Genomic DNA, 20,137 nt, shown 5'->3' on the forward strand with positions numbered 1-20,137 from the left:
TGAGAAGAAGACCTGAATATGTGTATCCTAGAGGAAAGGAGAGACAAGGGAGATGTGATGCAGATGTTTAAATACTTTTCAGAGACAGGGAAGCGGTAGAATTAGAGGACATAAACTGCAGGGTAGTAGACTTTGGAGCAACATCAGGAAATACTTTTTTATGGAGGTGGTGGTGAATTTCTGGAGTATCCTTGGAAGAAGTCTCCTGAGGAAGATGGTGGAGACAAAAACAGTGATGGAATTCAAAAACACGTGGAATAAACACAGAGTATCCCTATATAGAAAGAGGCTGGAATCAAAGCAAAACGTAAATGATCTTCACACATTAAGAAGGACATAAGATGCCAGTACATCTCTGGCCACTTTGTTGGACAGACTGGATGGACTATACAAATATTCACCATTATTTACTGTCTTACTATATTATGGTGATCTTGCTTATCAGTTTCCTTAATCCACTATTAGCTTATTTTATTTATATATTTCTGCATTTGTAACCCACATTTTCCAACCTTGTAGTCGTTTCAATGTGTCTTATGATTTGTGACATGGTTACATATAGGGATTGGTTGGTGCTGCCCTTGTATAGTGTTGAGGTGTTTAGGTATCATGATGTATTGGCCGGTGGTTGGCTGGCGTTGAGGGTTCAATGGGATACAGTTGTTTGAAGAAATGTGCTTTGAGGTGTTTTCGGAATGTGAGGTAATGGTTCAAGTGTTTGATTTCTTTCGGTAGTGTGTTCCATAGTTTGGTGCAAAGTATGAGTAGCTGGTTTCGTATGATGGTTTGTATTTTAGTCTTAGACATCTAGGGAAGTGTAGGGTGAGGTAGTTTCTTGCGTTCGAGATTGTGTTGTGTAGTGGAAGTTCTGTTAGGTTTGTCATGTATTCCGATGCGTTGGCGAAGATTCCTGTCGGTCAGTGAACATATTTTGAAGGATATACAGTGGGGGAAATAAGTATTTGATCCCTTGCTGATTTTGTAAGTTTGCCCACTGACAAAGACATGAGCAGCCCATAATTGAAGGGTAGGTTATTGGTAACAGTGAGAGATAGCACATCACAAATTAAATCCGGAAAATCACATTGTGGAAAGTATATGAATTTATTTGCATTCTGCAGAGGGAAATAAGTATTTAATCCCTCTGGCAAACAAGACCTAATACTTGGTGGCAAAACCCTTGTTGGCAAGCACAGCGGTCAGACGTCTTCTGTAGTTGATGATGAGGTTTGCACACATGTCAGGAGGAATTTTGGTCCACTCCTCTTTGCAGATCATCTCTAAATCATTAAGAGTTCTGGGCTGTCGCTTGGCAACTCGCAGCTTCAGCTCCCTCCATAAGTTTTCAATGGGATTAAGGTCTGGTGACTGGCTAGGCCACTCCATGACCCTAATGTGCTTCTTCCTGAGCCACTCCTTTGTTGCCTTGGCTGTATGTTTTGGGTCATTGTCGTGCTGGAAGACCCAGCCACGACCCATTTTTAAGGCCCTGGCGGAGGGAAGGAGGTTTGTCACTCAGAATTGTACGGTACATGGCCCCATCCATTCTCCCATTGATGCGGTGAAGTAGTCCTGTGCCCTTAGCAGAGAAACACCCCCAAAACATAACATTTCCACCTCCATGCTTGACAGTGGGGACGGTGTTCTTTGGGTCATAGGCAGCATTTCTCTTCCTCCAAACACGGCGAGTTGAGTTCATGCCAAAGAGCTCAATTTTTGTCTCATCTGACCACAGCACCTTCTCCCAATCACTCTCGGCATCATCCAGGTGTTCACTGGCAAACTTCAGACGGGCCGTCACATGTGCCTTCCGGAGCAGGGGGACCTTGCGGGCACTGCAGGATTGCAATCCGTTATGTCGTAATGTGTTACCAATGGTTTTCGTGGTGACAGTGGTCCCAGCTGCCTTGAGATCATTGACAAGTTCCCCCCTTGTAGTTGTAGGCTGATTTCTAACCTTCCTCATGATCAAGGATACCCCACGAGGTGAGATTTTGCGTGGAGCCCCAGATCTTTGTCGATTGACAGTCATTTTGTACTTCTTCCATTTTCTTACTATGGCACCAACAGTTGTCTCCTTCTCGCCCAGCGTCTTACTGATGGTTTTGTAGCCCATTCCAGCCTTGTGCAGGTGTATGATCTTGTCCCTGACATCCTTAGACAGCTCCTTGCTCTTGGCCATTTTGTAGAGGTTAGAGTCTGACTGATTCACTGAGTCTGTGGACAGGTGTCTTTCATACAGGTGACCATTGCCGACAGCTGTCTGTCATGCAGGTAACAAGTTGATTTGGAGCATCTACCTGGTCTGTAGGGGCCAGATCTCTTACTGGTTGGTGGGGGATCAAATACTTATTTCCCTCGCAGAATGCAAATAAATTCATATACTTTCCACAATGTGATTTTCCGGATTTAATTTGTGATGTGCTATCTCTCACTGTTACCAATAACCTACCCTTCAATTATGGGCTGCTCATGTCTTTGTCAGTGGGCAAACTTACAAAATCAGCAAGGGATCAAATACTTATTTCCCCCACTGTACGTGATTTGATTGGTAGCCAGTGGAGGTCTTGTAGTAGTGATCTTGTGCTCTCGAATCAATGCTTTCCAAATATTAGTCTGGCTGCTGTGTTTTGTGTAGTTTGAAGCCTCTTTAGTTCTTGCTCCCTGCAACCAGCGTATATGCAGTAGTCTGCATGGGCAAGGAGCATGGATTGGACTAGAGTACGGAATGCTTTTGTTGGGAAGTAATTTTTGATTCTTTTCAGTTCTCACATTGCGAGGAACATGTTCTTTGTGGTGGTGAAAATCTGGGTATTGAGTGTTAGGCTGCGGTCTATGGTGATTCCAAGGATTTTTAGTTTGATATTGGTAGGTTTCTTTCCGTGATGTTGATCTTAGTGAATTGTTCAGTGCTGTATGGTGATGTTATTAGGCAGTGTTTCTTCCCTGTTCAGTTTTAGGTGCATGCCGATGGCCACAGTTCCATGGTGTTGAAGCCATTCTTGGTCTTGGTCATGATTTTGGACAGGTTCTTTTTGAAAGGGATAAAGATGGACACGTCATCGGCGTGTATGAAGGGGTTGAAGCCCTGTTTGGATAATGATCGGGCAAGGGGAACCATCATTAAATTGAATAGGATTGGAGAGAGTGAAGAGCCTTGGGGGACCCCGCATTCAGCTTTCCATTGAGGGGAGGTTGTGGAGTTCGTCTTTACTTGATATGTTCTGGATGATAGAAACCCGCTGATCCATTCAAGTTCTTTCTCTCCGATGCCAATTTTGTTGAGAATTCTTCGTAGTATTTGGTGGTCGACTTTGTCATGTCGAACAGAAGTAATAGTATGTTGTTAATGTTTGAAATTTCTTTTTTGAAGTTAGCCAGTAGTGTGATCAAAACCGTTTCTGTGCTGTGTTAAGGGTGGAAACCGGATTGGGATTCATGTAGTATGGTGAATTTGTTGATGTATTCAGCCAGTTGATTGGCTACTATTCCTTCCATTACTTTTGTTGTTAGTGGTATAAATGCTACTGGTCTATAATTTGAGATGTCTTGTGTTTTTCTTAATGTCTTTTGAGATTGGGTGTATTACTTGTTTGTATTGGGAAAAGGCCACCTCATAGCATGAAGTTCAGGTGTGAAGTGAGTTGGTTAATGAATCAGTTTGGGGCTGCTTCCATAACATGGTTGGGGCATGTGTCCAGCTTGCAGTAAGCGGAGGTAAATTTTTTTTTTTTATTGCTTGTGCTACTGTCTCTTTTGTGTGGGTTTTGTGAAGATTGTCCATGTTCTATCTGCTGGTATTTCCTCTTGAAGGTAGTTGAGTTCGTCTGTTAGGACTTTTAAGTCAGTGTCGTCGTGATGGAGACTTTTTCTTAGTTTGAGGATCTTTGGATGGATAGCCTGCTCAAGGCATTGTCCTGTGGTATCAAATTGTTTGCATTCTACAATGAATCTTATAGTGGCAAAAAAAAAAAAAATCACATTTGTTAAAAAAAATTATATCCTTTTCCCTAATCTGACCATAATAGCATATTAACATAATGAATGGCAGCAGACTAGCATGGTCCATCCCAGTCTGCTCAGTAAAGTGGTCATGGTTGTAACTGTTGTTCTGAGCAGGTTACCGCCGCCTCCCCCTCCCCCCCTTTACCTTTTATGACATGCAAACACTTATTAACTTTTGTTTTGTATGATATTGCTAAACACTTGTATTCTAGAAATATTCTAGATGAAATAGCACCCTTACGAACAAGAACTTCACATAGACACAATCCAGTACCATGGTTCAACGACGAACTGAAAAACTAAAAACACAAACCAGGAAGTTCGAACGAGCATGGTGGATAAAAATAAAAGATGATCTCACAGCGCTTGGAAGCAAATACACAGGAAATATAAATACACAATAAGACAAGCCAAAAGGTCATGCTACAAAACCAAAGCAGGACCAGATCACAAAGACACAAAAAAACTATACCAACTCATAGATAAACTACTGGACACTACCTCAGTCACCACAACCAAATCAGACATCCCATCGGCAGACAACCTTGCAAAATACTTAAATGAAAAAATTGTAAAACTACGAAACAGTCTTCCCCGGAACACTACTGACATTGAAAATTTCATCAATGGATTAGACCCAACCTTAGGAGAATATCCAGCAGATCGAACCTGGTCAAAATTCGCTCTCCTCACTGCCAAAACAATGGCCCATGCGATCAACAGAGCCGCCAACAAGCACTGCAAACTGGACACCTGCCCCAGCTACCTTTTAAAATCTGCCCCCGATTGCTTCATAACAGATATCACATCCCACTTAAACTACATGCTCCAACAAGGGCTCTTCCCAAAGGAAAACAGCGACATTCTACTCACCCCCTTACCAAAAGACACTAAGAAAAAAAAAAAACAATCGATCTCACCAATTACCGTCCAGTAGCATCTATCCCACTAGCAGTCAAGCTGATGGAAAGTATGGTAACCAAACAATTGACCGATTACATACACAAATTCTCAAAACTGCATGAATCACAATCAGGATTCCGCCCCCGCCACAGCACCGAAACAGTGCTAACCACCCTCCTGGCCAAATTCAAACAGGAAATAGCAGCAGGCAAAAGCATACTTCTCCTCCAATTCGACATGTCCAGTGCATTTGACATGGTAAACCATAGTGTATTACTAACCTGCTTATTTTCGAAGGAGAAGGCCGGCCATCTTCCGACACAAATTGGGAGATGGCCGGCCTTCTCCTAAACTCAGCCAAATCGGTATAATAGAAAGACGATTTTGGCCGACTTCAACTGCTTTCCATCACGGGCCAGCCAATGTTAAAGGGGGCGTGTTGGTAGGATACTGAAGGCGGGACGGGGGCGTGGTTATGAGATGGCCAGCTTCGGCCGATAATGGAAAAAAGGCCAGCTCTGACGGCTTTACTTGGTCCATTTATTTTTAGGACCAAGCCTCAAAAAAAGTGCCCCAACTGACCAGATGACCACCGGAGGGAATCGGGGATCACCCCCCCCCTTACTCCTCCAGTGGTCACCAACCCCCTCCCACCCCCCAAAAAAATAAACTTTTTTGTGCCAGCCTCAAATGTCATACCCAGCTCCGTCACGGCACTATGTGCAGGTCCCTGGAGCAGTTTTTAGTGGGTACTGGAGTGCACTTCAAGCAGGCAGACCCAGGCCCATCCCCCCTACCTGTTACACTTGTGGTGGTAAATGGGAGCCCTCCAAAATCCACCTGAAACCCACTGTACCCACATGTAGATGCCCCCCTTTCCTTTACCCTTTAAAGGCTATGGTAGTGTTGTACAGTTGTGGGTAGTGGGTTTGGGGTTTTTGGGGGGCTCAGCACCCAAGGTAAGGGAGCTATGCACCTGGGATCAATTTGTGAAGTCCACTGCAGTGCCCCCTAGGGTGTCCAGTTGGTGTCCTGACATGTGAGGGGGGCTAGTGCACCAAAAATGCTGACTCCTCCCACTACCAAAGAGCTTGGATTTGGCCAGGTTTGAGATGGCCGCCATTAGTTTCCATTATCAGCAAAAACCAATGGCGGCCATCTCTAATGCCGACTATCTCTATGGGCGGCCCAAATGTTGAGATTTGGGCATCCCCGACCGTATTATCAAAACGAAAGATGGCCGACCATCTTGTTTCGATAATACGGTCAGGTATGCCGCTTTACGGGGCTAGCCTTAGAGATGGCCGCCCATATAGATGGCCGCCCCCGTTCAATTATGCCCCTCCAAGACTCCTAGACTACTTCGGGATCAGCGGAACAATACTCAGTTGGATCAAGGGTTTCCTAACCACCAGATCATATCAAGTGAAAGTAAACTCCAACATATCGTCACCTTGGAAGGCAGATTGCGGAGTACCTCAAGGATCACCATTATCACTGATCCTGTTCAGCCTAATGATGACCCCATTAGTCAAGTCCTTATCCACTCAGGGCCTTAACCCATTCATCTATGCAGACGACATCACAATATACATCTCTTTCAGCACAATCTAACAGAAATCACCTATGAAATCAGCCTCGGCCTCCATATCATGAACTCATGGGCAAACGCATTCCAACTAAAACTCAATACAGAAAAAACACACTGCCTTATCCTCACATCCCAATACAACACGAATATACCCACAAACTTAGTCACCCCAGATTGCACCCTCCCTATGTCAGCCTGAAAATCCTGGGTGTCACAATCGACCGAAACCTCACACTCGAGGCCCAAGTTAACTACACAATCAAAAAAAATGTTCCACTCAATGTGGAAACTTAAACGTGTAAATCCATTCTTCCCGAGGGCAACTTTCTGCAACCTGGCTCAGTCAATGGTACTAAGCCATGCTGACTATTGCAATGGACTTTATGCGGGATGCAAAGAACAACTCATAAAGAAACTGCAGACTGCTCAAAACACAGCAGCCAGGCTCATATTTGGAAAATCTCAATTTGACAGCGCCAAACCACTACGAGAAAAACTGCAGTGGCTCCCACTCAACGTATTACTTTCAAAATCTGCACCCTGGTCCACAAGATTATCTATGGTGAAGCCCCAGGTTATATGTCTGACCTTATAGACCTACCAAAAAGAAACGCAATTAGATCATCGCGATCATACCTAAATCTTCACCACCCCAGCTGCAAAGGATTCAAGTATAAATGAATCCACGGATCCAGCTTCTCCTGTATAAGCACACAACTATGGAACGCATTACCAAAAGCCATAAAGACAACGCACGACCACCTCAACTTCCGGAAATCACTAAAGACCGATCTATTCGAGAAGGCATACCTTATTGATCCAACCTATGTGCCTGGACTCAGCAACACAATGAAACCAAAACCTGCAACGAACATTATTCTTCTCTCGATTCTATTATGTGTCTGTAACACATACATCTCATTCTCTACCACATCACTCTGTATTTGTTTGATCACCGGAGGCGGCTTATGCCTCTCGGTACTATGTAAGCCACATTGAGCCTGCAAATAGGTGGGAAAATGTGGGGTACAAATGCAACAAAATAAAATAAATATCCTCCTGCCATTTAGGGATCCTCTGTGTTTACCAGATGCATCTTTAGGTGCATATTGCTGAAGTGATAGCACCTGTTGGGGAGGCGTCGTCCAATTTTCTTTTTGTTAGTTCATCTGTATTACAAGGTTTGTGTATGTATAAATAAACCCATGAGTATATGAAAGCACGAGGAGCCCAGTGCATTAATCTGCAGGATGGAGGGAAACTCTGGCCCTGCCACCTAAAATAGTGGTACTGAGAAAGTCAGTGCCACGGCATTCCCAATCCCCACTTCACAAAGGATGAAGAGAGTGGGGGAAGTGTGGCAATGCAATTTCAAGTGTGCTGGCAAAAGAGGATGAACTAACACAGTCACTACAAAGAAGAGCACAGACTGCCAATGGGGACCCAACCCCTGCAAACAGAAGAAAATGAAACGTGCCACAACTGTGGCCAAAAAATAAAGACAGACTGCTGATTGGGACCCATCCCCCAACTAGCAGGAGGAGGAGTCCAGGTGCAAGCCTGTGCTTCTTACATTGTCAGAGCTTGCCTTCACTGGAAACAGAAAGCCAGTGCCCTTGAGCAGGAACCGGACACTCATTTACCCTGGAATTTCCTAAGATGGAGGCAGGTTTAGCTTATTTGGCAGATACACCCCCTGTGACTCACTTAGAGTGTTGGTGAAGGAAATGGTTTTAGCGGCATCACCGTGACATCTCCTCTGGCTTGGGCACTGGTTGGCAGATACAGCTTTCTTTGGTGAAGATCTTGAGAAGTTAGTTAAAGATTTAGCGGAATCCAGGCCTTAACACCTTCTTAAGGACAAGCGTAAGTTCCTCTCGGTTTGCTTCTGGTCATTCGTGCTTTAGAGACCTGAAGTATTGTAGGCTGGGTTGTTCTGGGTCTTTTCAGTGATCTTGTTTTCAGCAGCAGTAACCCTCCTTTTGGGGAGATGAGGTTCAGGTCAGAACTCCTTCCCTTCTGATGCCTCCTGAGCCTCACAGTGATGGGCCTCAGGTCCGTTCATCAGACACCTTGATAAGTAGTAATCTGTCAGTGTTTCTTTTCGAATGAACCAAAATCACATTTGATCAATGTGTTCTGGAGATTATCAAGGAAAGATATAGGCTGGAGTATTCTCAACCCCTTACAGACTCCTTGCTTGGAGTTGCCTTGCAGAATTCTAGCAAGCTGTGTGATTCATCTTAGAGGCTCTAATAATTTTAGAAGCGATGATACCAGTGCTGAGGAGCAGGAGCAATTTGGGTCAAGGAGTGTATTCCATTTTATTTATTTATTTAGATTTTGCTCAAACTTTTTTCAGTAGTAGCTCAAGGTGAGTTACATTCAGGTACACTGGATATTTCTCTGTCCCAGGAGGGCTCACAATCTAAGTTTGTACCTGAGGCAATGGTTAAGTGACTTGCCCAAGATCACAAGGAGCAGTATCGGGATTTGAACCAGCCACCTCCGGATTTCAAGATCGGTGCTCTAACCACTAGGACATTCCTCCACTCCCACTTTGAGTTCCTAAGAAAGAAGATTCCTTTAAAGTTATTCTAGACTTCGAGGGTGAATTGAGCTCTCTGAGTGAGTCATTTCAGAATGGAGACTCTTCACTCAATGGTATCCTCTGTCCAACAGAATTTCTTATTTTTCTGGATCTCAAAGAAGCCTACTTACATATTCCGATTTGACCTTCTTATCAATAGTTCCTTCATTTTGTGGTTTTAGGAGGCCATTATCAATTCTAGGTGATGCTCTTTGGTTTTGCCTCAGCTCCCAGGACCTTTTCAAAGGTCATGGAGGTTGTCACAGCGTTCCTTCAATATGATGACATCAGATTGCATCTTTATATGAGCAACTGGTTAATCAGAGCTGTTTCTATTTAGGAGAGCCTCCAAGTCACCTCCAAAGCGGTGAACCTGTTGAAATTCCTAGGTTGGGTGATTAATTTCACCCTGAGCAAATTAACTTCTCATGCTTAGTCATTGGGGAAATCCTGAAGACCCAACCTGGTGAGGGCTGAGGTTGGACACCCCTGTCTTAAAGCTTTATAGTTCTTGTATTTAACCCTTAACAGAACAACTCTGTGTAGTGAAAAACATTTCAGGATGACAGGCTTGAGTCCACATACTCATCTCTTGGGAGTAAAGTTTGTAACTATGATGGTATGTGCAAAGCTAACTAACCCATTTTGAGACATTGCTACAGAAAAAACCTACTGTGACTAGTCTGTTATGCAGAAATTTGTGTTTTCCCTTGCACACTGTACTACAGCTCTGCATGAAGCAGATGGCTCATTAGCTTTAACATACGAGAAAGCAGAAGTGAACTCCAAGGGGCCAACTTAAGTCTTCCCCCATTATGTACCTGGGAGCATATTTTAGAAATAGGACTTCTGAATTTTCATTTCTTTTGAGTTTATATTGAGCTATCACATAAAGGGCCCTGTTTTATTTATTTTATTTTATTTTATTTATTCGTACTTCTATCCCACAATTATCCAAAAACGAGTTTCAGTTCAATGTGGCTTACATTTAATAGTTGTTAAAGTTTACATTGATTCAGTTACCTTTACAAGGTTGTATGATGCTGTGTTTTATAGTGGTTGGCTAGATAAATATTAGTGCATATGGAATAGTCATTGGGTTTCACGAGAAGATGTGTTTTAGTTTGTTTCTTAAATGAAAAGATGTGTTACAGTTAGAGGTTGTGGTTTTGTTCCAGAATGATTAGTGCATATTTTACTCATAGAATTTCCTGAAGAAGTAGGTCTTTAGGTCTTTTCTGAACTGGAGGTAGTTTTTGATGCTGCTTATGACTATGGAAATTGAGTTCCACCATTTTGAGCCCAGGTAGCTAAATCCCGCCATGTAGGTGGACTTGTATAATACATTTTTGCAGTTGGGCAGGTGGAGTAGTAGGTAACCTCTGGTTCCTGGGTTTGCATTTCTTGGTGATAGTTTGATCATATCTAGCGTGTAGTCGGGTGACATGCCAATAGGTATTTTGAAGATGATTGTGCTGGTTTAGAAAAATGGTCTGGCCTTGATCATTTACTAAGGTGTGCTAGCGTTTTTTAGCATGTGCTAACCGTGTAGGTGCTCATCAGAATATTATGGGTATCTACAGGGTTAGCGTGTTCTAAAAGCGCTAGCACACTTTGTAAACGGGGCCCTTAATGATATTCTGTCAAAATCCTCAGTTTAATCTCATCTATAACCAACCACTTGCTTTAAACCTCATGGCCCTTCTGTCGTAGTTCAAAGCCTTATTGTTGTTTTCTTATGTGTCCTGTCTCATTAAGATTTTAGCCTCCATTATAGGGATAATTTTATAACAGGGAGCCAGTAAATAATTTTGTGCTTATTTTGTGCCTTTTTATTATAAAGGTGATATAGACACTTATGTGTCTTTGTAAAATTAGTGCCTACAGTAATTCCCAATAGTGCTCAAATGCACTTGAACAAAATTACATATGACCCAAACAGGTGTACATATTGTTTATAAAGTAGGCATGTACATCGCAGCTCTGCCCAAACTTCGCCCCCAGCATACAGTTTGCATAAAGGTTTGCTTGCTTGTGTCTGCATAGATGTTCGTATGTATTTATACACCCATGCAGTTTTCCATATATAAAACATGCTTTACACATGGAAAATAGCTCTTATGAACTATGTATGGGTGTATGCAAATAAAAAGTAGGTGCTTCACAAGATTATACCTACGCCTTCATGTAGGTGTAGAGGTTCCCTAAAATAACCTCATTTGCACATAGAGGACACACACACATTTGCATCTTCAGAGTAGATATACATTTGTGTGAGAATTTGTGTACAGCTGGGGTCATTGGCTGAGCCTAATTCATAAAGGTATGGAGACATCGTTGTTGCCTCAATAAAATAGGTGCCTGTGTGGAATTTTTACATGGTGGCTTATGTCTGTTCAGCTCTACATATTTCTGGTATGCATCACTTGCTGATTTCTATATATAACTTAGCAGGATTCTTTACATTGCTTGTTCTTTGTATAGAAAACTAAATGCTGTGAACTCTCACCATACTCCTAAGGAGTGATACTTTATAGCTGTCATCCTTATATTTCACAAACCTCTTCTTTTCTATTTTTCAGCTGGATGAACTACAGCTTTGCAAGAACTGTTTCTATTTATCAAATGCACGTCCTGACAACTGGTTCTGCTACCCTTGTGTATGTTTTTATCATATCTTTAAGTTTTTAGCTTGAGTTACTGACTGTTAATTTTTATACATAATTCCCTAGATTGTGTGTATCGCGCCTTGTGCTTTGCGCCAGAATCCAAGTGTGTTCTATAACAATACGCATGTAACTTAATTGGCTTAAGTTAATCAGTGTTGACAACAGCACTTAACAAGCGATAATGAGCACTAATTAGCAATAATTAGAATTTATGTGCACAATTTGCTAAGTGTATTCTGTAACCCAGAGTACCTATATTCTAATGCGCACAGCCAAAAATGGGCATTGTTATGGGTGGGGAAATGGGTGTTCCAAAATTTACATGCACTGTTATAGAATATGGTTCCCTGCGCCTAAATCTACATGCCGGTATTTATTCCAAATTTTTCTTGGTGTAAATTGATGTGCATAGTTCTAGGTGCTGGGATATCAACTAAGCATGTTCTATATACCGTGCCTAAATCTACATACCTCTTATAAAATACGCTTACGCAGAAATTTGTTCCACATTGATTTTTCAGGCGCCATATATAGAATCTGGCCCAGTATTTTTATTTACAACTCAGACCAGTTTGTTTAATCAAATTTTGTCTCTTGTTGGCGTTTATATACTATTTATTTATTTATTTTATTTATTCATGACATTTATACCCCACATTAGCCCAAAATAGACTCAAGTTCAGTGTGTCTTACAAACAAACAAAGTGAATAAAACATAATAATGTACAGAATATAAAACAAATTACAATAACTTGCATCAACAACACATGGTAAGATATTTTGCACACTGATATTAAATTGAATGTTTGTTTAAAAATATGGAAAATGTGTTTTCAGAGTTGAGATTATAACTCATGGCTCAAAGCTTTAAAAAATTTGTAACAGCAACAAGCCATGAAAGGTTCAAGGTCCTTTTTCTCCTTTTAATATATTAGTCCGCTGATTGATGGGCAAAACATTTAGATTGAGCGGTTTGTCATTGTTGCCACATTTATGATGAGGTGATTTTGTGTTCAAGAATAGTAGTACCTAATGGCATCTGGCTCTTGGCAAAGTGGGATAAGTTATTCAACTGAGAGAGCAAGTGAGCTATTAAGTGCTCAAACCCTAATTCAATCCACTGATTCTGAAGGCCTTTCTACTTGGTCAGAGTTAACCAATTCTATTAAGAAATTAGTTAGATTAACGTTACATAGAGCAACATTGAATACTGTAAACATGAAGCCATTCCTCATTGAAGGATTATTAAAGAGCCACAGTTCAATAATGATGGGGTTTTTTTGAATAAATGAAACAGGATGTTAAATGTTCATTGAATTTATTTATTTATTTAGATTTTGCTCACACCTTTTTCAGTAGTAGCTCAAGGTGAGTTACATTCAGGTACACTGGATATTAAGTGCTATTTAATGTTACTGATGATTGAGTCAACTAATAACTATGCTGTTAAGAGATGGATCAGCATTTAATGATGTTGAAAGCAGCGGTTAAGTGATTTTTGAAGTGCATTATGATTGTTTATTGAAATCCTGTGAAGAAATTTAAATCTGAATTGAAGACTATTACAAAAATATTGATATGACGAAAAGGATTGTAATAGTATTTATCTTTGGATGAGGAAGTTAGAAGATAAGAGGTTGTTTCTAAAAAGTAAGTTTTAAATTGGCCTCCAGCAACTATACTAGTACTGAGGATAGTTTGAGTTAACTCAAAGTTGTTGTTGTGGTTTTTTTTTTTTTTTTAATAGAATGAGGGGGCTCAATCTAGAGGAAGAGGGTGGCGAGGTCATGAGGTTCTGGGAGTTGGCAGTAGCCGGCAGGAAATTGGCAATGGACCAGATTGATTCAACAATGGGCCAGACCAAATATGCACACTGAGAAGAAAGTCCGAAGGGGGGGGGGGGGGGAACCCTAGTCAAAAAAAACACAAAACACAACAAAAAAGTTCACGGTGGTGGTTTCCCACAGCAGCTCTGCTCTTCTAGTTTTGCTGTCTGACTGACCAAACTATTGCATTCCAGCTCCAGCTTCCACTGTATCTGTGGCACTTCTAGCTAGCTGTTTGTTGCAGTTGCAGTGGCTCTAAGGCTCTTCTTATTGCACTTTTTCTTTATATTGGACAGCTAGCTATATTCAGAGATACTTCAATTTTCCCTGCACTTCTCTCTTAGGAAGCATTTCTTTTCTTTCCTCTTGGGCACCATCATCTGCGGTTTCTCTGTTTGGCCGTTCTGAGCCCTCATGTTCAATTCCAGGCTTTGCCTGTCAGCATGGATATGGCTCCATTCACCTTTTCCTAGGTTTGGGAATTTTGTGGCATTCTCCGGAAGGACAGCATCAGAGTGCACCTCACTCTAGGTGAGATCCAAGAGTTTATCTTCCCGCGTCTTCTTGGAATCCTTGAGCTGGGTGGTCACCCTTCAAATGAGCCACCTCGTCCCACCTGACAGCTCTGGTATGATTTTTTTTCTTGACCGAGGACTGGAGGATCTAGGTTCAGACTTGGGTGCACAGTCTGCTCGGGGCGCTGAGTCCTCTGGTCTGGCTGTACATTCATATCTTGGGCTCTGTGACGGACACTTTGGAGGTAGTGCTGTGGGCGTTGCTCATAGACAACATCTACAGCTCTTGCTTCTGGACGGGTGGTCTCCTGTGTTCCAGAAGTGTCAGCAGTGTCTTCAGTGGCTGTTCTTGGTACGCCGGCGCATGAACTGGTGGCTTCGCAATTCCTCCCTGTGGAAGGGATGCCTTGGCGCCTCCACAGTGGATGGTGGTGGTCACGGGTGCGAGTCTCTCGGACTGGAAGGCCCTTTGCTTCCTCCTTCCGTCTCCAGGGTGGTGGATGGCACAGGGGACGGTGTAGCCGATCTCCTGCGTGGATCTGCTTTTGGTGCTGTTCGTCTTCTAGCCTTTCAGGACACATTGCAGGCCAGGTATCACTGTTTGCAATACAAATATCCATCTCTGCTCCTTTTGTCTGAGAAAACGTTGTATGTTTCCTCTTCTTTCTGTAACTGATTTGTTCCAAAACAATACAATGTCAATCAGAAAAGGTATGTTGTTTCTACAAAAATGAGACATCAGTGGTTCATAAGTCTTCCGTGCCTGTATGCCTGTATCCACCTGGGGATTCCGTAAGAGACCCGGGTGCAAGACACATAGGAAAAACATGGAAACCACGCAGCAAATCAAATCGAGGCATGAATCAATGACCACAAACACAATCACAACACCACAACCAGCAGTGGTGAATATTTCTTAAAAAAAAAAAAAAAAACCTTACTAAGGATGAAATAAGTGTATTGTCGAAAGGTCTTTCTTTTATCCCTATGGGATTTCATGATTCTTTTTAGTTTAGAATGGAGATTGAAAAATTAATTTGCAAATTAAATCTTAAACTGTTTTTTGATTCGGAGAGACAAGAAGATTTTTTGGATTAGATCCATAGTGAGCGAACCATCTAAATGGACTCCTACAGGTCCTTTGGATGCAGTTTTGTCAACTTTCAAAAGGTGCAAAATGCGAGATTTAGAACGAGTAGAATCTCAATTACCTAAAGGTAAACTTAATTTAAGTAAAAAGGAACATGCTGCTTTACATGATTTAAAACAGGACTTTACAGTTGTTATTAGACGTGCAAACAAAGGGGGTGCTGTCATTCAGAACACTGAGGATTACATGTCTGAAATTAGACGTCAGTTGTCGGACCTACTTGGAAGTGGAGCAGGATTCCTCGGAACAAATACAAGGGCTTATAGCAGGGATCACAAATAGAGGCAGACTAGCTGGATTTCTTACCAACAAGGAATATGCATTCTTAAACTGCTGATTCTTTAAGGTTCCGGTACTATATACTCTGCCGAAGATTTATAAAAATATTCAAGCCCCACCGGGACGTCCAATTGTCTCAGCTCGGGATTTGTTACTGGAACGACCAGCTAAATATATCGATAAGATCTTGCAGCCCTGCCTTTCTTCATTACGTTCCTATGTACAAGACAGTTCCCATTTTTTACGTCTGTTGGAATCCTTAAATATGGAGATTGATCCTATAGTTCTTTTGATTACACTGGACGTACGTTCTCTCTACACTTGTATTCCTCGGGATGAGGTTTTGCAAATATTAGAAAACATATTAGATGATAGACAACGTCCGCATTTAGTCCCCACGGATTTTCTTTTGGCTCTTATTCAGGTAACTAACGTGAAATTACTTTACGTGTGATCATAAATATTACATCCAGAAAACTGGTGTGTCCATGGGTGCCGCCTGCTCTCCCACTATTGCCAATTTATTCATGGAGTCCTTTGAGACTAAATGGATTTATACATCGAGATGGTTCACATTGGCAATATGTTGGTGGCGATACATTGATGATATTTTTATGTTGTGGAGGGGCACACAGCAACAATTGGCACAATTTGTGGATTACTTGAACAGCTGCCATGACACGATTAAGTTTGATGTAAATTATAGTTATTCTGGAACTGTATTTCTGGATGTGTGGATTACTGCTAACCAGGGAAAATTGGAAACTTTAGAGTTTGTCAAACCCACAGATAGAAATACTACATTGCAATTCAACAGCATGTATCCCTGTCATTGCAGATCTAATATACCTTTTGCATAGTTCTTAGGTTATCGCAAAATTTGCTCCTCAATCTCCAGTTATCAACATCACGCTAGGAATTTACAAGAGAAACTGATGGACAGGGGATATCCAAAACATTCGATGAACAAACCTAAAACGAGAGCCTTGTATAATCATAGAAAGTGGTTATTACATCCACGGATTGATCAGCGAATTAAAGAAGTTTTGACATTTGTGACAAAATACAAAACACATACAAACACAATGATAAAGGATATTAAAAAACATATTTCAATGTTGAATGTTTACCCTTGTTTCCAGAACTTAAGAATTCTTATTGCATTTCAATGGAACAACAATTTAAATGACATGTACTGCAGAAATCTGAAATCGTGAAGCTCTTCCTTTTGATAGACGGGGACACCACAAGGCTTGTGGTTGTTGTTCAGTGTGCTCTATTATGGTGGATTCTAGTGATTTTGTGGATGTTCATACAGGCAAAACATATCCTCTCACAGTTAGTACAACCTGCATGTCTGAAAATGTGATATATCTTTTGTGTTGCCCATGCAATTTATATTACGTGGGACAAACATCTCATCCTTTAAAGACTCATCTCATAGAGCATAGGCACTGCATACAGGCACGGAAGACTTATGAACATTGGTGTCTCATTTTTTTTTTTTTGAGAAACAACATACCTTTTCTGATTTACATTGCATTGTTTTGGAACAATAAGAGTTACAGAAAGAAGAGGAGATATATGACGTTTACTCAGACAAAAGGAGCAGAGATGGATATTTGTATTGCAAATAGTGATACCAAAGGTTTGAATGTCTCCATCAAATGGAAAGCCTTTCTGTAATCATTTACATAATTGGCATGCAATGACGTCTAAAAGTAGAACATTGCACGCAAGGTATAAATCCTTGGCGTCTGCAAGAAGCCAATTGCCATTTTGTAAAGTGCCACTAGAGACTAATTGGGTGGAGAATATATGTGGTCTTGGATGTTTATTGATTGAAGAAGTATCATCTCCAGAAGCAGCCTGATAAAGGCGAAACAGGGCTTCCCTGTTGGGATATCTGTGGATTATTACTACAATTAAAAGGCATGTGATAAGAAATACTTCTACCATCCAAGATAAGTTAAGATTTTTTCAAGATACTCGCTATAAAATTGAGTCTCGTCCTTTTGGTATTCTTGAAAGGTGGTCTTGTTTTTCTTTCATGAATATATATTTGGGAGTAGAGGTTTTTTTTTTTGTAGACTTATGATTAAAAGGAGTCCTCTTTATTTACGAAGGTGTTTCTTTCAAACTGAGGTGCCTGCGATAGTACTGAAGTCTTTTTTTTCTCCACCATTCTTTCATTGAAATACACAAGACTAGCCTTCGAATATTAAGTATATGTGAACTAACTTTGCAGTGTTGGTAATTGAAATCACCCATTATTACAGTATTGCCCAATTTGCCTGCTTTCCTAATCTTTATAAACATTTCTTCATCTATTTGTTCTAGTACAACCCTACAAGAATACTCCTTCCCTTCACAAATGGAATGTCTATCCATAATGATTCCATGCTGCTATCTGTTTTATGTGTAATGTTTATTTTATTTGACTGAATTCGCTCTTTATCATATAGCACCCCCCCCCCTCCAATTTAATCCTCTTCTTGTGTGGCTGAACACCACTTGTCCCTCTAAGAAGTTGGATGCAGGGTGTCACGTAACTAGTTAGCATGGTGCCTGGAGCTCCAGGGAACCGAGGGATTCCCCAGCACCAGAGAAGCGTCTGCACTGAGAGGACCACTTTCCCCTTCATAGAGGAGGTGCCAATGCGTGGGTTTCCATGCACCAGACGCCCCAGCTTTTCCCAATATCGGCCCTTCATGAGCATCTCCAGGCCTTGCTTTCTGAGATTTTGGTGGGATTTATACAGTTCCTCAGCATCTTGGGTGCTTGCGCCTGCCATGCTTCTTGCTGCTGTCCTGCGTGGCATTCGGCCTGCTGTGAGGTCTTCAATGCCGGTGCCACTTGTGGCCTCTGTGTTCACTGCAGCCATGTTGACACCCCTCGATGTCGGTAGAGTAAGCTTCGCTGGAGTCGAAGCTGGAGCTAACACCTCGCTGCCCCTCTCGGAAACATCGTTCCTCTTCATGGAGGCAGGATCAGTCTCAGCCCTCCCATGAGGAGTTCCTGGCTGACACCAATGAGGAGCATTCATGAGAGTCAGAGGAAGATCCACGGTACTTCTTGGAGAAGTCGTCTTATGGCATCCTGTTTGATCCCTTCTCTCCACAGGAGAGGAGAAAGTCTCCACCTGAGGGCCTTTCCTTCCCATCTTTTATTAAGGAAATAAATGTCATTCTAGTACCTTTGGAAGTGGAGGACGAATCCAGAGCTAAGATGCTTGAGGTCCTGAACTACGAGTCTCTTCCTAGAGAGGCTGTGATGGTCTCGCTTCACGAGATCTTACATGACTTTCAGGTGAAGAACTGGGAGTCCCCTCGGTCGGTTCCTCTCCTTTCCAAGAAGATTGACACTATGTACTGGATTCAGTCTTTCCCTGGGTTTGATAGACCTCAGTTGCCTCATCATTCCCTAGTGGTGGAACCAGCACTCAAAAGGTCCAGGAATTCTGTGGATTATGTTCAGGCACCCCCTGGCAGAGATGCTACAACCCTGGATTCTTTTGGGCGGAAGATGTGTCAGGCCTCTATGATCATCTCCCTTATCCAATCATACCAGCCATACACGAGCCTGTACTTGTGGTCCTTGGTACATAGTATGTCTGTTTTAGCAGACACTCTTTCTCTCCATAGCAGGCCAATTCTGTTCGCCAGCTCAATACTCTGTCCCGCCTGGCGTCTTCTGCAGCTACCTCCTTATCTAGGAGGTTTCTTGGCAAGTTTAAGAGGAATACTTATTACTCAGAGTCATAGGTACACCACTTTTTCTCACCAGCCTCAGTAGGCTCAACCCCAGCACGCTCATTTTCATCAACAGCGTGCGCCCAAGACTCAGCTCCCCAGTCAAAGCAGGGGATGATATTTTTGACTGGCTCCAGCAGAGCATAGCTGCTGTAAAAATGACCATCCCGGATGACTTGCTGGTCGGGGGGGGGGGGGGGGGGGTTGGGGCTGAAGTTTTTTCAAGAGAGGTGGCTTCTTCAAATAGTCTATCTCAGTTACACCCTGTGTTGGAGGAAGAGACTGCCAGATTGCCCACTGAGAGCAAATCACTTCAGCTCTCAGCACAAGCAGGTACTTGCAGAGGAACTCTCCGCCCTTCTAGAGGCAAATGCGATCGAGTCTGTTCCACCAGGGGAAGAAGGGAAGGGATTCTATTCCATGTACTTCCTTATGCAAAAGAAAACAGGGGGGATGCATCCCATCCTAGACCTAAGGGCCCTGAATAAATCTGGTTTCTTTGAGCACCTTTCTCCACATGATTCAGGAGACCGATTGGCTATGCTCCCTGGATTTAAAGTATGCTTACACTCACATCCAGATACTTCCTGCTCACAGGAGGTGTTGCTTTTTGGCCTCGCATCAGCTCTTCTGGTTTTCACCAAGTGTCTTGCTGTAATCGCAGTGTCGCTATTCAGACTTGGTGTCCATGTGTACCCCTGTCTCAACGATTGGCTGGTGAAGAGCATGTCGAAGGATGGCGCTCAGAAGTCCATGTGAATTACTATTTGGGTGTTAGAGTTATGTTTCAACGGTTTTTATTGATGATAATAAACATTATGAACATAATCAGTAAATTCAAACACTTTGTAAACATA

At 42.1% G+C, this 20,137-nt stretch overlaps 1 protein-coding gene across 1 annotated transcript in view; it reads left to right on the plus strand.

Moving 5' to 3' along the window:
• The window catches only part of ZMYND11 (zinc finger MYND-type containing 11), a 300,714-nt gene that overhangs the window by 169,065 nt on the left and 111,512 nt on the right, over positions 1-20,137 (plus strand). The window contains exon 9 of the mRNA XM_030198790.1: positions 11,672-11,749. Coding sequence (XP_030054650.1) covers positions 11,672-11,749 — 78 coding nt within the window. The remainder of the gene's footprint in view (positions 1-11,671; positions 11,750-20,137) is intronic.

The sequence above is a fragment of the Microcaecilia unicolor genome, chromosome 1, assembly GCF_901765095.1.
Source record: "Microcaecilia unicolor chromosome 1, aMicUni1.1, whole genome shotgun sequence".
Lineage (NCBI taxonomy): Eukaryota > Metazoa > Chordata > Amphibia > Gymnophiona > Siphonopidae > Microcaecilia > Microcaecilia unicolor.